Genomic DNA, 19,596 nt, shown 5'->3' on the forward strand with positions numbered 1-19,596 from the left:
ATGGTTCATTGAACAAGCATGTGAAACAGTGTTCAAACCCTTTACAATATAGATCTGTGAAGTTATTAGGATTTTTACGAATTATCTTTGAAAGACAGGGTCCTGAAAAAGGGACGTTTCTTTTTTTGCTGAGTTAACATTCATTTCAAACTCATTGCGTTGGAGAGGCAGTTTCAGTGCGTTCTGTGTGGTGCATACGTTGGATTTATCGAACGCATGTGTCAAAATGAATGCGTAGACAGCTTGACAGAAATGGTAGCAGAATGTTAATGTTGAACTTTTGTTCACACATATCCAGATGACGCTGCCTACCATTTGCGCAATAACACTGTCGGTGTGATCAAGGCGTGAAGTTCCAAACAGTCAAAACCATTCACTTTTGAGATTGAGTGAAAAAGAGAATGTCATAGCTCATTTCTAAAGGCAAGTATTGATATTACTACCTCAAAACATTTTAATCTGCTCTATGAAAAGTTCATTAGTGGTGATTAGGATTTCAGATTAAAAGTGGGGGACAAAAACATACATTTCCCCCGTAATCTGATATTGGTAGATGCTCAGTCAGCCCAATGGCTCGGCTCAAACACACACACACACACACGCGCTCAGCTCAGCTCCTGAGCGCCATAAGTATGAATTTAGAATGTAAAAATGAAAGTGTTCATAAAACAATTGTTCGTGAATCGAATCATATAGAACCGATTTGTATCGATTTGTTCCACTAATCAAATAGAATCGCACCAAACAAATTCAAACTAAAAGTATCACATCGGAGTCCGTATACAGCACCAGTCAAAAGTTTGGACACACCTACTCATTCCAGAGTTCCTTTATTTTGACTATTTTATACATTGTATATTCCCAAACTTTTAACTTGTACTGTATATCTACATGCGTATCGATCTGTGCTGTAAGGAGAAATCCAATCCTGTTGATATTGAATGCTGCCACATGCAGCCCTTTCCCAGTGCCACTTTACCAAACAGGAAACCCAAACCAGAGGGTGATATATGTGGGACATGTCATGCTGGTTGGCTGTGAGAGAGAATGAGACAGAATGAATGAGAGAGAGAGACACTGTTAGTCTTGTTAGGAAGAGAGAGTGTGTGTACAGTTGGCAGACATGAAAAAGACAAAAACCAACATACCCAGTCTTTATTCCCATGGAAAGCAGTCCTTACATCAGAGAAGTATGATCAGCCCCCTCATGTACTCCCTATTCACCCATGACTGCGTGGCGACGCACGCCTCCAACTCAATCATGTTTGCAGGCGAGGCAACTAGAGGTTGACCGATTAATTAGGGACGATTTCAAGTTTTCATAACAATCTGTAATCGCCTTTTTTGGACACCAATTATGGCCGATTACATTGCACTCCACAAGGAGACTGTGTGGCAGGCTGACCACCTGTTACGCGAGTGCATTTAGGAGCCAAGGTAAGTTGCTAGCTAGCATTAAACTGATCTTATAAAAAACAATCAATCTTAAAATAATCATTAGTTAACTACACATGGTTTATCTAGCGTGTTCTGCGTTGCATATAATCAATGCGATGCCTGTTAATTGATCATTGAATCACAGCCTACTTCGCCAAACGGGTGATGATTTAACAAGCGCATTGGCGAAAAAAAGCACTGTAGTTGCACCAATATACCTAAACATCAATGCCTTTCTTAAAATCAATACACAAGTAAAAAAATTAAACCTGCATATTTAGTTAATATCACCTGCTAACATGAATTTCTTTTAACTAGGAAAATTGTCACTTCTCTTGAGTTCTGTGCAAGCAGAGTCAGGGTATATGCAGCATTTTGGGCCGCCTGGCTCGTTGAACTGTGTGAAGACCATTTCCTCCTAACAAAGACTAATTAATTTGCCAGAATTTTACATAATTATGTCAAAACATTGAAGGTTGTGCAATGTAACAGCAATATTTAGACTTAGGGTTGCCGCCCGTTCGATAAAATACGGAACCCTTCCGTATTTCACTAAAAGAATAAAGGTTGTGTTTTCAAAATGATAGTTTCCGGATTTGACCATATTAATGACCAAAGGCTTATATTTCTGTGTGTTTATTATATTCTAATTAAGTCTATGATTTAATATTTGATAGAGCAGTCTGACGAAGCGGTGGTAGGCAGCAGCAGGCTCGTAAGCATTAATTCAGACAGCACTTTCCTGCGTTTGCCAGCAGCTCTTCACTGTGCTTCAAGCATTGCGCTGTTTATGACTTCAATCCTATCAACTCCCGAGATTAGGCTGGCAATACTAAAGTGCCTATAAGAACATCCAATAATCAAAAGGTTAATGAAATACAAATGGTATAGAGAGAAATAGTCCTATAATTCCTAGAATAACTACAACCTAAAACTTCTTAACTGGGAACATTGAAGACTCATGTTAAAAAAGGAACCACCAGCTTTCATATGTTCTCATGTTCTGAGCAAGGAACTTGAACGTTAGTGCACTATGTGCCATGTTTAAAAGCTTTCTCCAACACTGTGTTTTTGCATTATTTAAACCAAATTGAATGTTTCATTATTACTAAATTTATTTTATTTAAGTTAAAATAAAATTGTCCATTCAGCATTGTTGTAATTGTCTTCATTAAAAATTAATTAATAAATAAATAAAAATTTAAACGGCAGATTAAATCGGTATCTGCTTTTTTTTTGGGGGGGGGGGGGGTCCTCCTCCAATAATCGGTATCGGTGTTGAAAAATCATAATCGGTACACCTCTAGACACAACAGTAGTAGGCCTGATTACCAACAATGACGAGACACTAGGAGAGTGGTGCCAGGAAAATAACCTCTCCCTCAACGTCAACAAAACAAAGGAGCAGATTGTGGACTTCAGAAAAGAGCAGAGGGAGCACGCCCCCATCCACAGACAGTACCACAGTGGAGAAGGAGGAACGCTTCAATTTCCTCGGCACATCACGTCACTGACGATATGAAATGGTCCACCCACACAGACAGTGTGGTGAAGAAGGTGCAACAGCATCTCTTCAACCTCAGAAGGCTGAAGAAATTTGGCTTGGCCCCTAAAACTTTTACAGATGCACCATGGAAAGCATCCTGTCAGGCTGTATCACCGCCTGGTACGGCAACTGCACCTCCCACAAGCGCAGGGCTCTCCAGAGGGTGGTGTGGTCTGCCCAATGCATCACCGGGGGCACACTGCCTGCCCTCCAGGACACCTTCAGGACACCTTCAGCACCCGATGTCACAGGAAGGCCGAAAAGATAAATCAAGGACATCAACTACCCAAGCAACTACCTGTTCACCCCGCTATCATCCAGAAGGCGAGGTCAGTACAGGTGCATCAAAGATGGGACAGTGAGACAGAAGCTGTTTTTCAATCTCAAGGCCATCAAACTGTTAAATAGCCATCACTAGCCGGCCTCCACCCGGTTACCCAACTCTGCACCTTAGAGGCTGTTGCCCTGTATACATAGACATGGAATTACTGGCCACTTTAATAATGGAACACTTGTCACTTTCATAATGTTTATATAATGTGTACATACTGGTTTACTCATCTAATATGTATATAGTGTATTCTATTCTACTGTATTTTAGTCAATGCCACTCCGACATTGCTCAATCTAATATTTATATATTTCTTAAGTCCATTATTTTAGATGTGTGGATTGTTGTGAATCTTTTTTTAGATACTACTGCACTGTTGGAGCTAGGAACACAAGCATTTCACTACACCAGCAATAACATCTGCTAAATATATGTGTATGTGAACAATAAAATTTGATTTGAATACTGTATACCCTGACATCAATTGCCTCATGCAGAGTGATGATTCAATAAACATGTGATTGTGTGTCTGAATGTGTATAACCCATCAAGCCTACATTCTCTACCCATCTTATCTTCTTAGACACCAGATTCCAACAAGTTCATTCATACATTTTGTGGTTTGCTAATTCTTCAATCCACAAGTTTTCCAGTATAGAGATGTACAAATAATTAACACATTGTCATAACTCAAAATGTCCAATGACATTTCAACTTCAATTCCATGCAGACATAGGAAAAACACACCGATCCACACAATCCATTCAAACTAAATATTAAACCTCAAATGGCATGGTTTACATTCCTTTTTCAGACAGACAGACAGACATAAAAAAAAATAAGCAGACAAAGTGACTCACCAACAACCATCAGTGTGAACTCAAAGCCCCTCTTCACTGACTTCCTGTACACCTGGTTTGGGAGGTTGGCGAACCCCACATACCCCTCCAGATTCCTCTGCTGGAAGAAAACACAGAGTTACTCTGGAATCTTCCGGGGGGGACAAACACCTTGAGATTGTGTACACGGCATGTGCGTACACACTCCCACGGAGACAAAGAGTTGGTTTTAGATTCAAATCTCTCTGGCCGGGAGTGACAAATCACCATTGAAGGAGAGGGGTAAAACTGGAACAGGGTTTTGGGGGGGGGGGGGGGGGGTGAGTAAAATGGGTAAGGTAGTCTAACTGCTCCCCCTGTTTATTTACCAGTTGTATCATATCCATCATATCCATCATCTGAGAGACGTCATCATGGAGACCATGGATCTCGCACCAGATGACAGCCAAGGCCTTCCCAAGTTGTGTGTTCTCCTTCTCTCTGGTACTGTATTTCTCCATTCCTCCCTCTCCCCCTGCCTGCTGTAATCTCATCCTCTCCCAGCGCGTTGTCATGCACGCTACACAAGGCAAGTACAATTGATTGCTGCTCACCCCTGCTAACGGCTCTCGTGTGTGTCCCAATGGAAAACTCAGAGAGAGAGAGGGGCCACACTAGTCACTCCTACACAGCAACCCAGTGGGCCACTGTCTACCACCCTGAAAACATGTGTCCTCTCACTTATCCTACAGAATCAGGAAACAATAGGGCTGCTAAGATAGCAAACACTTTGTGGTATGTCCAGCCACCCAAGTCATAGTCTGTTCTCTCTGCTACCACATGGCCAGCAAGTCTAGAACTAACAGGACCCGGAATAGCTTCTACCCCCAAGCAATATATGCAGACTATCTTCATTGACCCTGTTTGTACTTACTCTTTTGACTCATCACATACGCTGCTGTTAAAGTTATCTATCCTGTTGCCTAGTCACTTTAATCCTAGTTATATGTACAGTACCAATCAAAAGTTTGGACACACCTGCTCATTCAAGGGTTTTTCTTTATTTTTACTACATTGTAGAATAATAGTGAAGACATCAAAACGATGAAATAACACATATGGAATCATGTTGTAACCAAAAAAAAGGATTCAACAAATCCAAATATATTTTATATTTCAGAATCTTCAAAGTAGCCAGCCTTTGCACACTCTCAACCAGCTTCATCTGGAATGCTTTTCCAACAATCATGCTTTTCCTTCACTTTGCGGTACAACTCATCCCAAACCATCTCAATTGGGTTGAGGTCGGGTGATTGTGAAGGCCAGGAAATCTGATGCAGCACTCCATCACTCTCTTTTTTGGTCAAATAGCCCTTAAACAGCCTGGAGGTGTGGTAGCCGTGCTGTGCCTTGAATTCTAAATAAATCACTGACCACAGAATCACGTGTCACCAGCAAAGCAACCCACACCATCACAGATGGTGCTTCACAGTGGGAACCACACATGCAGAGATCATCCATTCACCTACTCTGCGTCTCACAAAGACACGATGGTTAGAACAAAAAATCTCACATTTGGACTCATCAGACCAAAGGACAGATTTCCACTGGTCTAATGTCCATTGCTTGTATTTCTTGGCCCAAGCAAGGCGCTTCCTCTTATTGGTGTCATTTAGTAGTGGTTTCTTTAAAGCAATTGGACCATGAAGGCCTGATTCACACAGTCTCCTCTGAACAGTTGATGTTGAGAAGTGTCTGTGACTTGAACTCTGTGAAGCATTTATTTTGGCTGCAATTTCCGAGGCTGATAATTCAAAAGGAACTTATCCTCTGCAGCAGAGGTAACTCTGGGTCTTCCTTTCCTGTGTTGGTCCTCATGAGAGCCAGTTTCATCATAGCGCTTGAAGTTTTTGCAACTGCACTTGAAGAGACTTGACTGACCTTCATGTAATGGCAGGGTAGCCTAGTGGTTAGAGCGTTGGACTAGTAACCGAAAGGTTGCGAGTTCAAACCCCCGAGCTGACAAGGTACAAATCTGTCGTTCTGCCCCTGAACAGGCAGTTAACCCACTGTTCCTAGGCCGTCATTGAAAATAAGAATTTGTTCTTAACTGACTTGCCTGGTTAAATAAAGGTAAAAAAAAAAAAAAATGGACTGTCGTTTCTCTTTCCTTATTTGAGCTGTTCATGCCATAATATGGACTTGGTATTTTACCAAATAGGGCTATCTTCTGCATACCACCTCCACCTTGTCACAAAACAACTGATTGGCTCAAACGCATTAAAAAGGAAAGAAATTCCACAAATTAACTTTTAATTGAAATGCATTCCAGGTGACCACCTCATGAAGCTGGTTGAGAGCATGCCAAGAGTGTGCAAAGCTGTCATCAAGGCAAAGGGTGGCTACTTTGAAGAAACTAAAATATAAAATATATTTTGATTCGTTTAACACCTTTTTGGCTACTACATGATTCCATATATGTTATTTCATATTTTTCATGTCTTCACTAATATTCTACAATGTAGAACATAGTAAAAATAAAGAAACCCTGGAATGAATAGGTGTGTCCAAACTTTTGACTGGTACTGTACATATCTAGCCCAATTACCTCATATCCCTGCACATCAACCAGGTACTGGTAACTTGTGTATATATCCATGTTATCATTACGCATTGTGTATTTACTCCTTGTGTTATTATTTTTTAAATGTTTCTACTATTTCCTTTTTTTGCATTGTTGAGAAGGGCCCGTAAATAAGCATTTCACTGTCACTTCAAAGCATTCACCTGCTTTTACAAAGCATGTGACAAATACAATTGTATTTGATTTTATTTGTCTGATGTGTCTGAGTACAGGTAATTTCCCTTTGAGGAAAGGAGTTGGAGTTTTAAGCTCTGATACACTGTGTGTGCTGAATTTACCTTAATCTGTGTGTGTGTGTGTATCATTAAATCAGGGCACATCATGTCAAAGAGAAATGGCATATTAAACCAGATAACAAGTAGTGGCAGAGACAAAAACACCTAGGCTATTCTGTCCATCACATAGATATGGGCTTTGCTATAGGGCCTTTGTGCTTCATCCCCCGTGCTTCACGGTTGGGATGGTGTTCTGCAAGCCTCCCCCTTTTCCTCCAAACATAACGATGGTCATTATGGCCAAACAGTTCTATTTTTGTTTCATCAGACCAGAGGACATTTCTCCAAAAAGTATGATCTTTATTCCCATGTGCAGTTGCAAACCGTAGTCTGGCTTTTTTTATGGCAGTTTTGGAGCAGTGGCTTCTTCCTTGCTGAACGGCCTTTCAGGTTATGTCGATATAGGACTTGTTTTACTGTGGAAAAAGATAGTTTTTTACCGGTTTCCTCCAGAATTTTCACAAGGTCCTTTGCTGTTGTTCTGGGATTGATTTGCACTTTTTGTACCAAAGTACGTTCATCTCTAGGAGACAGAACGTGTATCCTTCCTGAGAGGAATGATGGCTGCATGGTCCCATGGTCTTTACAGATGAACGTGGTACCTTCAGGCGTTTGGAAATTGCTCCCAAGGCTGAACCTGACTTGAGGTCTACAATGTTTTGTCTGAGGTCTTGGCTGATTTCTTTTTATTTTCCAACGATGTCAAGCAAAGAGGCACTGAGTTTGAATGTAGGCCTTGAAATACACCCACGGGTACACCTCCAATTGATTCAAATGATGTCAATTAGCCTATCAGAAGCTTCTAAAGCCATGACAGCCATGCAGTCAGGAGCGGAGAAAACATGCAGTCAGGAGCGGAGTCAACATGCAGTCAGGAGCAGAGAAAACATGCAGTCAGGAGCGGAGTCAACATGCAGTCAGGAGCGGAGTCAACATGCAGTCAGGAGCGGAGTCAACATGCAGTCAGGAGCAGAGAAAACATGCAGTCAGGAGCGGAGTCGGGAGCAGAGAAAACATGCAGTCAGGAGCGGAGTCAGGAGCAGAGAAAACATGCAGTCAGGAGCAGAGAAAACATGCAGTCAGGAGCAGAATCAGGAGCAGAGAAAACATGCAGTCAGGAGCAGAGTCAGGAGCAGAGAAAACATGCAGTCAGGAGCAGAGTCAGGAGCAGAGAAAACATGCAGTCAGGAGCAGAGAAAACATGCAGTCAGGAGCAGAGTCAGGAGCAGAGAAAACATGCAGTCAGGAGCGGAGTCAGGAGCAGAGAAAACATGCAGTCAGGAGCAGAGTCAGGAGCAGAGAAAACATGCAGTCAGGAGCAGAGTCAGGAGCGGAGAAAACATGCAGTCAGGAGCGGAGTCAGGAGCAGAGAAAACATGCAGTCAGGAGCAGAGTCAGGAGCAGAGAAAACATGCAGTCAGGAGCGGAGAAAACATGCAGTCAGGAGCGGAGAAAACATGCAGTCAGGAGCGGAGAAAACATGCAGTCAGGAGCGGAGAAAACATGCAGTCAGGAGCGGAGAAAACATGCAGTCAGGAGCGGAGAAAACATGCAGTCAGGAGCGGAGAAAACATGCAGTCAGGAGGGAGAAAACATGCAGTCAGGAGCGGAGAAAACATGCAGTCAGGAGCGGAGAAAACATGCAGTCAGGAGCGGAGAAAACATGCAGTCAGGAGCGGAGAAAACATGCAGTCAGGAGCGGAGAAAACATGCAGTCAGGAGCGGAGAAAACATGCAGTCAGGAGCGGAGAAAACATGCAGTCAGGAGCGGAGAAAACATGCAGTCAGGAGCGGAGAAAACATGCAGTCAGGAGCGGAGAAAACATGCAGTCAGGAGCGGAGAAAACATGCAGTCAGGAGCGGAGAAAACATGCAGTCAGGAGCGGAGAAAACATGCAGTCAGGAGCGGAGAAAACATGCAGTCAGGAGCGGAGAAAACATGCAGTCAGGAGCGGAGAAAACATGCAGTCAGGAGCGGAGAAAACATGCAGTCAGGAGCGGAGAAAACATGCAGTCAGGAGCGGAGAAAACATGCAGTCAGGAGCAGAGGAGAAAATGTTAGTATTCAAAAATATATATTTTTTTGCTATTTAAAATGGTGACTATGATCATTTGGCTGACCAATAACTGTCATCCAAAATGCCATGACTGTCACAGACCTACACGTACCAGATGGATAGCAGCTAGAATGATTGGTGATGTTTTGAAGAGGGAGAGAGAGAGATTTGAGGCCTGTGAATAAAGCGGTGTCTGTGGTTTAGAAGAGGCAGTCCAAGTCCATGTGTTGCTCTTTAACCCCCTCTGGATGACATCTGCATCTGATTCTCTTGTTTGCCAATGCAAATTTGTCAAATTATGTGTTTCTGCATATTGAACTGAACATAGGCCTTGTCAAATTTTGATTGACAAGACCCACTTACAGCCTATAGAGAGAAATAGTACTGGCGTCGTTTTGTAGGCACTAACTACACCATGGTTCGTTGGACAAATCCTATAGGGAAATTTAAGAGTTGTTGTATATATGCTGAAAATAAGGTTTGTGGTAAACACAGGCGTAGGAGATCGTATATGTTTATTTAATGAGATAATCTTTATCATGAAACATCACATACCCCCCCACACGCATAACGCACATAAAGGCTTCATATTTGATAAAGGTCATGTTAACTGACTGATATCTCAGAACAAAACATATAAGAGCTCCTAAGCCTGTGTTAACCTCAGACCTTATTTTCAGCATTTATCCCAAAACCCTATTCGTTCCCTATTAGGAATGGCTAAATGAACCAGAGGTAACTCCTTTTTTTAGGCCTACAAAGCCGGAGCTCTATAGAATGAAATCAAAGACTCCACTACATCCAATAATCTTCATCACGTGCGCAAATCTAAAATTGCCATATTCATATAGCCTATGGATGTTTCGGATATCTGCATGGAAACATAAGATTTTCCTCAGAAATTCCATAGTGCATTCGCAATGTTAGGGTGAGCCTCTCCAACGCGTTATTATGCATGCATGGCCATGCCTTTCCACGATTGGACGTGGGATGTCATTGGCACTATTCAATTTGATCGGTCGGTGCGTGAGCCGATTTTAAAGCGACAAGTGCACTTCGCAAGAGCAGGTTACAATTGTTACCTTTATAATAAAGACAAAATATATATACAATGTATGCTGCGTAATACAATGATACAACGCGTAATAACACAACGTAAATGGGTACAACAAAGCGGAGTAGCAGTCGAGATGCTCAAACCTAAGGCAAGGCCGATAATAAAACGTTCATGCGTAGTCTTCCGTTGCCAGAGGCTGGTTTTCTAGTGAATACGGGAGAATGGAGTTGAACAAACATACTAAGGCCAAGAGCTATGAGAGAAATCCTAATTTTCGGCTACATTCCTCTTTCTCCTATTGCCTCGGACGATCGTGGGGTTTTAACGTTGGATAAGACAACATGGGATGCATTCATAGTATCGGTTTCAATTAATCAATGAAAATATGTGTCCAGTTCACACGAGAGAAAATATCAATGATTTGATGTGATAAGAATAACACTTACTGCAATGCTGGCAACTGCAGATTCTGGTCGTTCGATCATTGTAGTACTACTGTGACACCACCCACCCTAGAGACGAATAGATCAGACATACATTTTTTTTTTTTTAAACACGGAACAAAAGCGTCAAGAGACACTGCTTTAAAAAAAGGGCCGTCCTCTTCCTGCAACGCAACGTTTGTATGTAGCCTACGAGTAGCAACAGAACCCTTGTGCCTCTCAACGGGCCCAAATGAATGAAATTGGGTTGGTGGTAGACCATCAACATAGGTTACGACGACTAGAAAGAATAGACCGTTGACAAACCGCACAAGTGGGGAAATGTTTGTGTTGCAATCTCGAAAGGCGATTGTCTCCTCCTTTGGAACTACTGTATATGCCTATTGGCTAGAGACAGCTGAAATTGTGATGTCACATCAGATTCGATGGACTACCGAATTCTATTGGTTCTTAATACGAACTGCATTCTTATTCGATTAGGTTTAACGGCGGTTGGCATCCAATGTACGTTACGTTACTGCCACCTACTATACTGGAGTACAACTCCCTTATACTTCGCTTGAAAAAATAAAATAAACAAATACCCTACCATCTAACACTACACTCACAATATACTTTTTTTATTATAAAAAATAACACCACCCTACTCCACTATTTAAATCTATTTAGTCTTAGCTCATTCCAACAACCTGAAAGGATGGGACACCACCACTTAATACACCCTGTAACTATTCTGATGTCAAGTCTCACACCCAAATACTTCTCTGCAGCTGCCACCACAACCTCAAGTTTTGGAGACTTACGTTCCATCTCTGCAGTACAGTTGATAACCATTGCTATAAATGCTAAAAACCCAATCTTACTGAAACACATAACACTTGTTTGTCTATCCCTCTGTACTGATACAGATGTACTACTCACACCACTCCTCTCAGGATCCCTCCCCCTTGACCCATCTTCCTCTACTTTCTTCACTGCCTCAGCATATGACAAATTCTGCACTACTCTAACCCTGGAAACCTGAACCTGCCTCTCTAGCACGGGACATTTCTGATCCCCAGCCCCATGGGCACCCCTACAATTAACACATACCTCATACCACTAGTGCCAAGTCTAGGACAACAAGGCTTCTCAACAGTTTTTATTTCACTGTAAGGTGTATTCGGAGCACGTGACAAATAAACTTCGATTTGATTTCTCCAATGCTACACATTCCTTTGTCTCATGCCCTTCTGCACACATCTCACTATAACAATGTAGTGTTTTCGGCACAAAAGCTCATACAGGATAACTTATATATACGAACATCATTTTGTTGGGAAAAGACTCAACATCAATATTATTGCATTTCCCTACACCCACAAAACATCTGCTAAACATGTGTATGTGACCAATACAATTGGATTTGGTTTGATCAAAACTCAAAAGAACAGACAATGACTCTTCTTTTTCACCACTCACGCCACCCTGTCTGCGTCGCACCAAACAACTAGCATCACAAACACTGGGAATCTTCTTTTTCAGTTGGTCTACGAACTGCATTGTGGTAAGCCGAGCCTTTTATCTTGAATCTGTTACGAATCTTTCATGAAGGTCTTGGACAGACCATCATCTCATAAACGTGCCATTGGATTTGCATTGATCACAGGTCCAATATCGCATACATGTGGTCTCCTGGCCTCCTTTATTCATATTGTCAACAGGATAATCCAGAAACAACCATGAGTTCATTCCACACGGTGATTCGAGAACACCAGCAAGGCTAGTTGTGCTCTTTTGTGGCTGTGCATTCGAGCATTAGGATCCAATCAAAATGTATTAGACTTGGTGCTCCAGTACCGCTTGCCATGCGGATGAGGCAATGACACACACACACACACACACACACACACACACACACACACACACACACACACACACACACACACACACACACACACACACACACACACACACACACACACACACACACACACACACACACACACACACACACACACACACACACACACACACACACACTATGAGCCTATGACTGATACAATAGTTAGGAATCCACCACTACAGTTCATTTACAGGTGATATATCAGCTTACGAATGAGCTGGCCAGTGAAACTGTCATCTCCTTCACGCTGAGACAGTTTGACACACTTACACAATTGAGTGCATCTGAATATTCAGTGTGGTTTAGAGATGTTTTACAGTCCTGTGTAATCAGGTAAGCATTAAAACAGAGAGCGAGGCATTGAAACCAACAAATTATTTGTCTACATGCATTTTAATGAATTGAAGGCAGTAAAACAGAATATAGGCCTATATCCTACAATTCAGTAATCAATAATACTTAAATGTAACATAACCTGGAACTACACTCAAATTCTACACAATTATGTGTTTTATGGATGTGTGTATCGAATTTAATTTAAAAAATAAATATTGACAATCGTTCTGTCAAATCAATCTCTGTCATTTGATCACAGGCATCAAATGCTAAAGAGAAAGGGCTACAGGCAGCTCACAGTGTTACAGTTATATAGAGATCATCTAGCTTATCTATTTCCCCAGACCCAGGTGGTGTTTTGGCTCAGGACCATGACTGCTCTCTCTGAGGCAGATCACTGGCCATGTCCTTGTGAAATAGAGGTACAAAAGAGGTTCTGAAGGATTTGCTTTGATGTTGACGCAGCTGACGGTCCGATCACCATGGTTACAGGAGTGGTGTCTGCTCCCCAGACTTCTTGCTGTCCAGGAAGTTGATGTAGTCCTTCACCCATCTGTCTGAGGACCTGGCACACACCTGTCGCCCCGCCTGAGTCTTAAACCTGGACATAGAAAAACAGGGTTATTAGCACAGCATAACAGCAACAATACTGCATAGGGACAATCACATGCAAGACATCCTAGGCTCACTCATGACTTATGACATCCTGTTTTAGATCTATGTTAGATTTTTAACCTAGTTTTAGATGATGATGTCAGAGGACTTTTGTTCTCAAGGAAAATGCATGACAACATGAAAGTGAGGTAGTGAAAGTTGATCACAGGAAAGAGGAACACATGCTGGGTTTTTACAACAGAGGGATAGTCACCAAAAAGAAGAAGCTCACTCTCTCTTTGTGGAGCGGTCTCTTACTCTTACACACAGTATGATTGAATCAATGGCTCTCTGTCTGTCTGACACCTGTAATATTACAACATAACACTTTTCTTTGATTCTTTCAGGACCTTGAGTGTTCGGATCACACTAACTTAGAAATCACCCTCAAGCACAAATCGCCACATGTCCACTCTCAGACAGTAACAGCTAAATAACAGTAAGGTTACTCACAGAATGGCTGGGTTGGAGCACTGCTGGCTGGTCTTGGTGTAACCCACCACTCTACCTCTGGGTATCTGACGATCAGCAAAGGTAAAACAACATTTCTTCGGTCCGCTTGCCATACGCAGGCCTAGACAACACACAGAACACACACTTATAGGTCAGATTGGGACACACACACACACTCAAAAATATGAGCAAAATTACAAACATTACAGTTACAGTCGCTTACCTTCGGTAAAAGTGATGGCACTGAGTACCAGAACAAGCGCAGACAGCATAGCAAGACGAGGGGTGAACATGCTGGCTTAGAGTTGGTCCAGGGAGGGTGGAGAGTGAATGAGGAGTAAAGTGTTGTGACTTCAGGTGTCAAGCTTTATTCTCTGCGTTGTTGTGGTGTACAGAGGACCAGTCTTTATACTATAATGGTGGAGTTAGGGGGAGACCCAGACAAGGGTCTCCCCCTAACGATTGTCTCGGTCAGGTTTTTCCCATCTAATTGTTAAACATTTAAGTCGTGTGAATTTGAGTGTGTGTCATCCCATACATCAGTGTCATGATTCTTTTATGACGTGACTGTATTTCACTTCTCTTTTTCAGCATTGGGTTTTACATCAGAAGTATACATATGATTGTGAATTTATAATGAAGAAAAGCCCTGGTGGGATTTTTAGATTCTATTCATCTGTTCATCAACAAAAATGTTCTTAGAGTTATTGAAACTTAGAGAAGGAGAGTTTGCACTTAGTGACTTAGCACATGAGATTTATATACTGGACATAGTCTATAATATACTGTACATATAGCTGTGTGACATACAATAGCTCAGTATTTTGTTATTTATTTTATACAGTAATTTTTGTTAATCTTTATCAAGGGTGTCAATAATTGTGGGCGCAACTGTACATACAGAGCATTAAGAAAGTATTCAGATCCTTTGACTTATTCCACATTATGTTATGTTACAGCCTTATTCTAAAATTGATTTAAATGTTTTTTTCCCTTCAATCTAAACACAACACATAATGACAAAGAAAAAAAAGTTTTTTAGAATTTTTTAAATATCACATTTACATAAGTATTCAGACCCTTTACTCAGTACTTTGTTGAAGCACAGGAGCGATTACAGCCTCGAGACTTCTTGGGTATGACGCTACAAGCTTGGCACACCTGTATTTGGGAGTTTCTCCCATTGTTCTCTGCAGATCCTCTCAAGCTCTGTTAGGTTGGATGGGGAGCGTACCTGCACAGCAATTGTCAGGTCTCTCCAGAGATGCTCGATCGGGTTCATGTCTGAGCTCTGGTTGGGCCACTCAAGGACATTCAGAGACTTGTCCCAAAGCCACTCCTGCGTTGTCTTCGCTGTGTGCTTAGGGTCGTTGTCCTGTTGGAAGGTGAACCTTCGCCCCAGTCTGAGGTAGGAGTGCTCTGGAGCAGGTTTTCATCAAGGACCTCTCTGTAATTTGAGAGTCCTTTAGGTGCCTTTTGGCAAACTCAAAGCGGGCTATCATGTGCCTTTTACTGAGCTCTGTCAGACTGACCACCGGTTTCCCGGTCACCTCCCTTCTCCACCGACTGCTCAGTTTGGCCTGGTGGACAGCTCTAGGAATAGTCTTTGGTGGTTCCAAACTTCTTCCATTTAAGAATGATGGAGGCCAAAATGTTCTTGGGGACCTTCAATGCTGCAGAATTTATTTTGTACCCTTCCCCAGATCTGTGCCTTGACACAATCCTGTCTCTGAGCTCTATGGACAATTCTTTCGACCTCGTGGCTTGGTTTTTGCTCTGGCATGCACTGTCAACTGTTGGACCTTATATAGACATGTGTGTGTCTTTCCAAATCATGTCCAATCAATTGAATTTACCACAGGTGGACCAATCAAGTTGTAGAAACATCTCAAGGATGATCAATGGAAACAGGATGCACCTGAGAATCATTTAGAGTCTCATAGCAAAGGGTCTGAATACTTATGTAAATAAGGTATTACTGCTTTTTGTTCTTTATACATTTGCAAAAATGTCTAAAAAACAGTTTTTGCTTTGTCATAATGGGGTATTGTGTGTGTATATGGATCAATTTTAGTATAAGGCTGTAACGTAAAAAATGTGTCAAGGGGCCTGAATACTTTGCAAATGCACTGTATACATGTAGCTCTGTGACTTACAGTATATTCTGGTATGTACATTTTTACCCAAGTAGGTGATTTCCCCTCTTTATTAAAAGTCATACTATCACTGTTTTTTTAAAACTGTGGTTCTAGTCATGCATGTCAACGTCTTTAGTAGAGAATGCATCATGGCCGTTGGCACAAATTAACTGTATTCATGATTGAATATTGCCATTATAAATGAGAATTGCTGTTTATGGTTGACTGGACAAGCAATTTGCTTAACTCATCGGCATATCAGGCATATCATCAAGCTCAAATGAACAATCTAGACCTCGAAATTAGATACAAATTACAAGGCACGTGTAATTGACTAGTTTGGAGGAATGTTATTTGGGGATATTGACCCTTGATTGGTAAAAGATGCCAAAATGAAAAGGTGTCTTTATGTTTATATTCTTTTGCTTTATGTTTATAGGGAGTCCCCTCGTTGGAGTTTTCAAAAAAGCTCATACAATGGAGTGTTCTACCACTGAAGAGTTATTTGTGGTTCTTCACAAAGTATTCAAGTGTAACATTGAACTCTCCTCTCCCCTGATATTAAAAAGAAGAAGTATATGTCATACGAGGAAAATACCCACAAGGTTTAACTTCCTTGTCACTTTTCTTTCCTTGATACACAAGTGGTTTCGTTCCCTTCTAAGTCCTATATGCTGTGTAACTAACCACGATTACCTTATGTAATGCCAAGCTTTCATAGAAAGTGACGCTAATTAAATATCATCAAATATACAGTAACAGTCAAAAGTTTGGACACACCTACTCATTCAAGGGTTTTTCTCTAATTTAACTATTTTATACATTGTAGAATAATAGTGAAGACATCAAAACTATGAAATAACACATATGGAATCATGTAGTAATAAAAAAAAAAATATATAATATATTTGAGATTTGAGATTTTTCAAAGTAGACACCGTTTGCCTCGATGACAGCTTTGCACACTCTTGGCATTCTCTCAACCAGCTTCATGAGGAGGTCACCTGGAATCCATTTCAGTTAATAGGTGTGCCTCGTAAAAGTTAATTTGTGGAATTCCTTTCTATTCTTAATGCATTTGAGCCAATCAGTTGTGTTGTGACAAGGTAGGGGTGGTATACAGAAGATAGTCCTATTTGGTAAAATACCAAGCCCATATTATAGCAAGAACAGCTCAAATAAGAAAAGAGAAATAACAGTCCATCCTTACTTTAAGACATGAAGGTCAGTCAATGCGGAAAATGTCAAGAACTTTTAACGTTTCCTCAAGTGCAGTCACAAAAACCATCAAGCACTTTGATGAAACTAGCTCTCATGAGGACATACACAGGAAATAAAGACAAAGAGTTACCTCTGATGCAGAGGACAAGTTCATTAGAGTTACCAGCCTTAGAAATGGCTGCCCAAATAAATGCTTCACATAGTTCAAGTAACAGACACATCTCAACATCAACTGTTCAGAGGAGACTGAGGGCTTCATGGTCAAATTGCTTCAAAGAAACAACTTCTAAGGACACCAATAAAAAGAAGAGACTTGCTTGGGCCAAGAAACACGAGCAATGAACATTAGACCGGTGGAAATCTGTCCAAATTTGACATTTTTGGATCCAACCACCGTATCTTTGTGAGAAGCAGAGTAGGTGAACGGCTTGTGTGGTTCCCAACATGAAGCATGGAGAAGGAGGTGTGATGGCGTGGGGGTGCTTTGCTGGTGACACTGTACAGTATGTTATTTATTTAGAAAACAAGGTACACTTAACCAGCATGGCTACTACCGCATTCTGCAGCGATACGCCATCCCATCTGGTTTGCGCTTTGTGGGACATTCATTTGTTTTTCAACAGGACAATGACCCAACACACAGGCTGTGTAAGAGCTATTTGACCAAGAAGGAGAGTGATGGGTGCTGCATCAGATGACCGGGCCTCCACAATCACCCAACCTCAATCCAATTGAGATGGTTTGGGATGAGCTGGACCAGAGAGTGAAGGAAAACCAGCCAACAAGTGCTCAAAGTATGTGCGAACTCCTTCAAGACTGCTGGAAAAGCATTCCAGGTGAAGCTGGTTGAGAGAATGCCAATAGTGTGCAAAGCTGTCATCAAGGCAAAGGGTGGCTACTTTGAAGAAACTGAAATGTAAAATATATTTTTATATGTTTAACACTTTTTTGGTTACTACATGATTCCATATGTATTATTTCATAGTGTTAATGTCTTTACTATTATTCTACATTGTAGAAAACAGTAAAAATAAAGAACAACCCTTGAATGAGTAGGTTTGTCCAAACTTTTGACTGGTACTGTATACCTGCATATCCCAACTCCCTCCTGAGACACCCTCGGAGAGTGGGTCACTGCCAGGGTCAGCCATTATCAATGGTGACCCTGGCGCAATTAGGGTTAACTGCCTCGCTGAAGGACACATCAACAGATTCTTCACCTTGTCAGCTTGGGGATTTGAACTAGCAACCTTTCCGTTACTAACCGCTAGGCTACCTGCTGCCCAGGTGAATATCCTGGTACTGAGTAAAGTTCATGATAGTCCTACATAGTCCTATATACTGTAGAGCTAACCACAATTACCCTTTGTAAGGCCAAGCTTTCAAAGACAGTGAAGCTCATTAAATATCATTGAATATACTCTTGAGTGTAAGAAACATTAGGAACATCTTCCTAATATTGAGTGCACCCATTTTCCCCTCAGAACAGCCTCAATTTGTCAGGGCATTTATTTATTTTATTTTTTCTTTATTTAACCAGGCAAGTCAGTTAAGAACAAATTCTTATTTTCAATGACGGCCTGGGAACAGTGGGTTAACTGCCTGTTCAGGGGCAGAACGACAGATTTGTACCTTGTCAGCTCGGGGGTTTGAACTTGCAACCTTCCGGTTACTAGTCCAACACTCTAACCACTAGGCTACCCTGCCTGGTCTTCACAAGGTGTCAAAAGCCTTCCACAGGGATGCTGGCCCATGTTGACTCCAATGCTTCCCACAGTTGTGTCAAGTTGGCTGGATGTCCTTTGGGTAATGGACCATTCTTGATAAACACGGGAAACTGTTGAGCATGAAAAACCCAGCAATGGTGCAGTTCTCAAACTGGTGTGCCTGGCACCTATTACCATACCCCATTCAAAGGCACTTAAATATTTTGTATTTCCCAATCACCATCTGAATGGCACACATACACAACCCATGTCTCAATGTCTCAAGGCTAAAAAATCCTTATTTGACCTTTCTCCTTCCCTTCATCTACACTTATTGAAGTGGATTTAACAAGTGACATCAATAAGTAATCATCGCTTTCACCTGGATTCACCTGGTCAGTTGATGTCAAGGAAAGAGCAGGTGGTCCTTATATTTTATACACTCAGTGTATACCCACACAGTCATATAAATGACTTGAATCTGCAGACAGCCATTTTGCTTCCATCCTGGCTCTGGGAGAAAGATTGATTGGAGGAAGTTCCATGTAATGTCTAGGTCGATGTGAGCTGTGGTATGCTGTAGTATGCTGGATTA

The 19,596-nt window shown here is 41.6% G+C and overlaps 2 protein-coding genes across 3 annotated transcripts in view; both read right to left on the minus strand.

The window, feature by feature from the left end:
* LOC135524499 (septin-7-like) overlaps positions 1-10,977 on the minus strand; it is a 38,877-nt gene extending 27,900 nt beyond the window's left edge. Inside the window, exons 1-2 of one of the 2 annotated variants that reach the window (XM_064952083.1) lie at positions 10,612-10,977; positions 4,175-4,271 (exon numbers count right to left, since the gene is read on the minus strand). In XM_064952083.1, coding sequence (XP_064808155.1) covers positions 4,175-4,271; positions 10,612-10,650 — 136 coding nt within the window. In that variant the 5' untranslated portion in view covers positions 10,651-10,977. Of the gene's footprint in view, positions 1-4,174; positions 4,275-10,611 lie in introns of both variants that reach the window. The other variant, XM_064952082.1, reaches the window with a different exon arrangement.
* A 1,876-nt stretch (positions 10,978-12,853) lies between these two features.
* On the minus strand, positions 12,854-14,307 carry LOC135525296 (C-C motif chemokine 4-like). Its single transcript, XM_064953004.1, has 3 exons — positions 14,160-14,307; positions 13,937-14,057; positions 12,854-13,430 (listed from the first exon to the last, which is right to left on the minus strand). The coding sequence occupies exons 1-3, from the start codon at positions 14,227-14,229 to the stop codon at positions 13,316-13,318; spliced, it is 306 nt and encodes a 101-aa protein (XP_064809076.1). The 5' UTR covers positions 14,230-14,307; the 3' UTR covers positions 12,854-13,315.
* Between the last annotated feature and the right edge of the window lie 5,289 nt (positions 14,308-19,596).

This window comes from Oncorhynchus masou, chromosome 31 (assembly GCF_036934945.1).
Source record: "Oncorhynchus masou masou isolate Uvic2021 chromosome 31, UVic_Omas_1.1, whole genome shotgun sequence".
NCBI classification, from domain to species: domain Eukaryota; kingdom Metazoa; phylum Chordata; class Actinopteri; order Salmoniformes; family Salmonidae; genus Oncorhynchus; species Oncorhynchus masou.

Coding starts and splice junctions, on each gene's coding strand:
- LOC135525296 (XM_064953004.1), bottom strand. CDS start 14,229: ATGTTCACCCCTCGTCTTGCTATGCTGTCTGCGCTTGTTCTGGTACTC. Junction 14,058..14,159: donor TGCCATCACTTTTACCGAAG/GTAAGCGACTGT, acceptor TGTGTTGTCTAG/GCCTGCGTATGGCAAGCGGA. Junction 13,431..13,936: donor TGCTCCAACCCAGCCATTCT/GTGAGTAACCTT, acceptor TTCTATGTCCAG/GTTTAAGACTCAGGCGGGGC.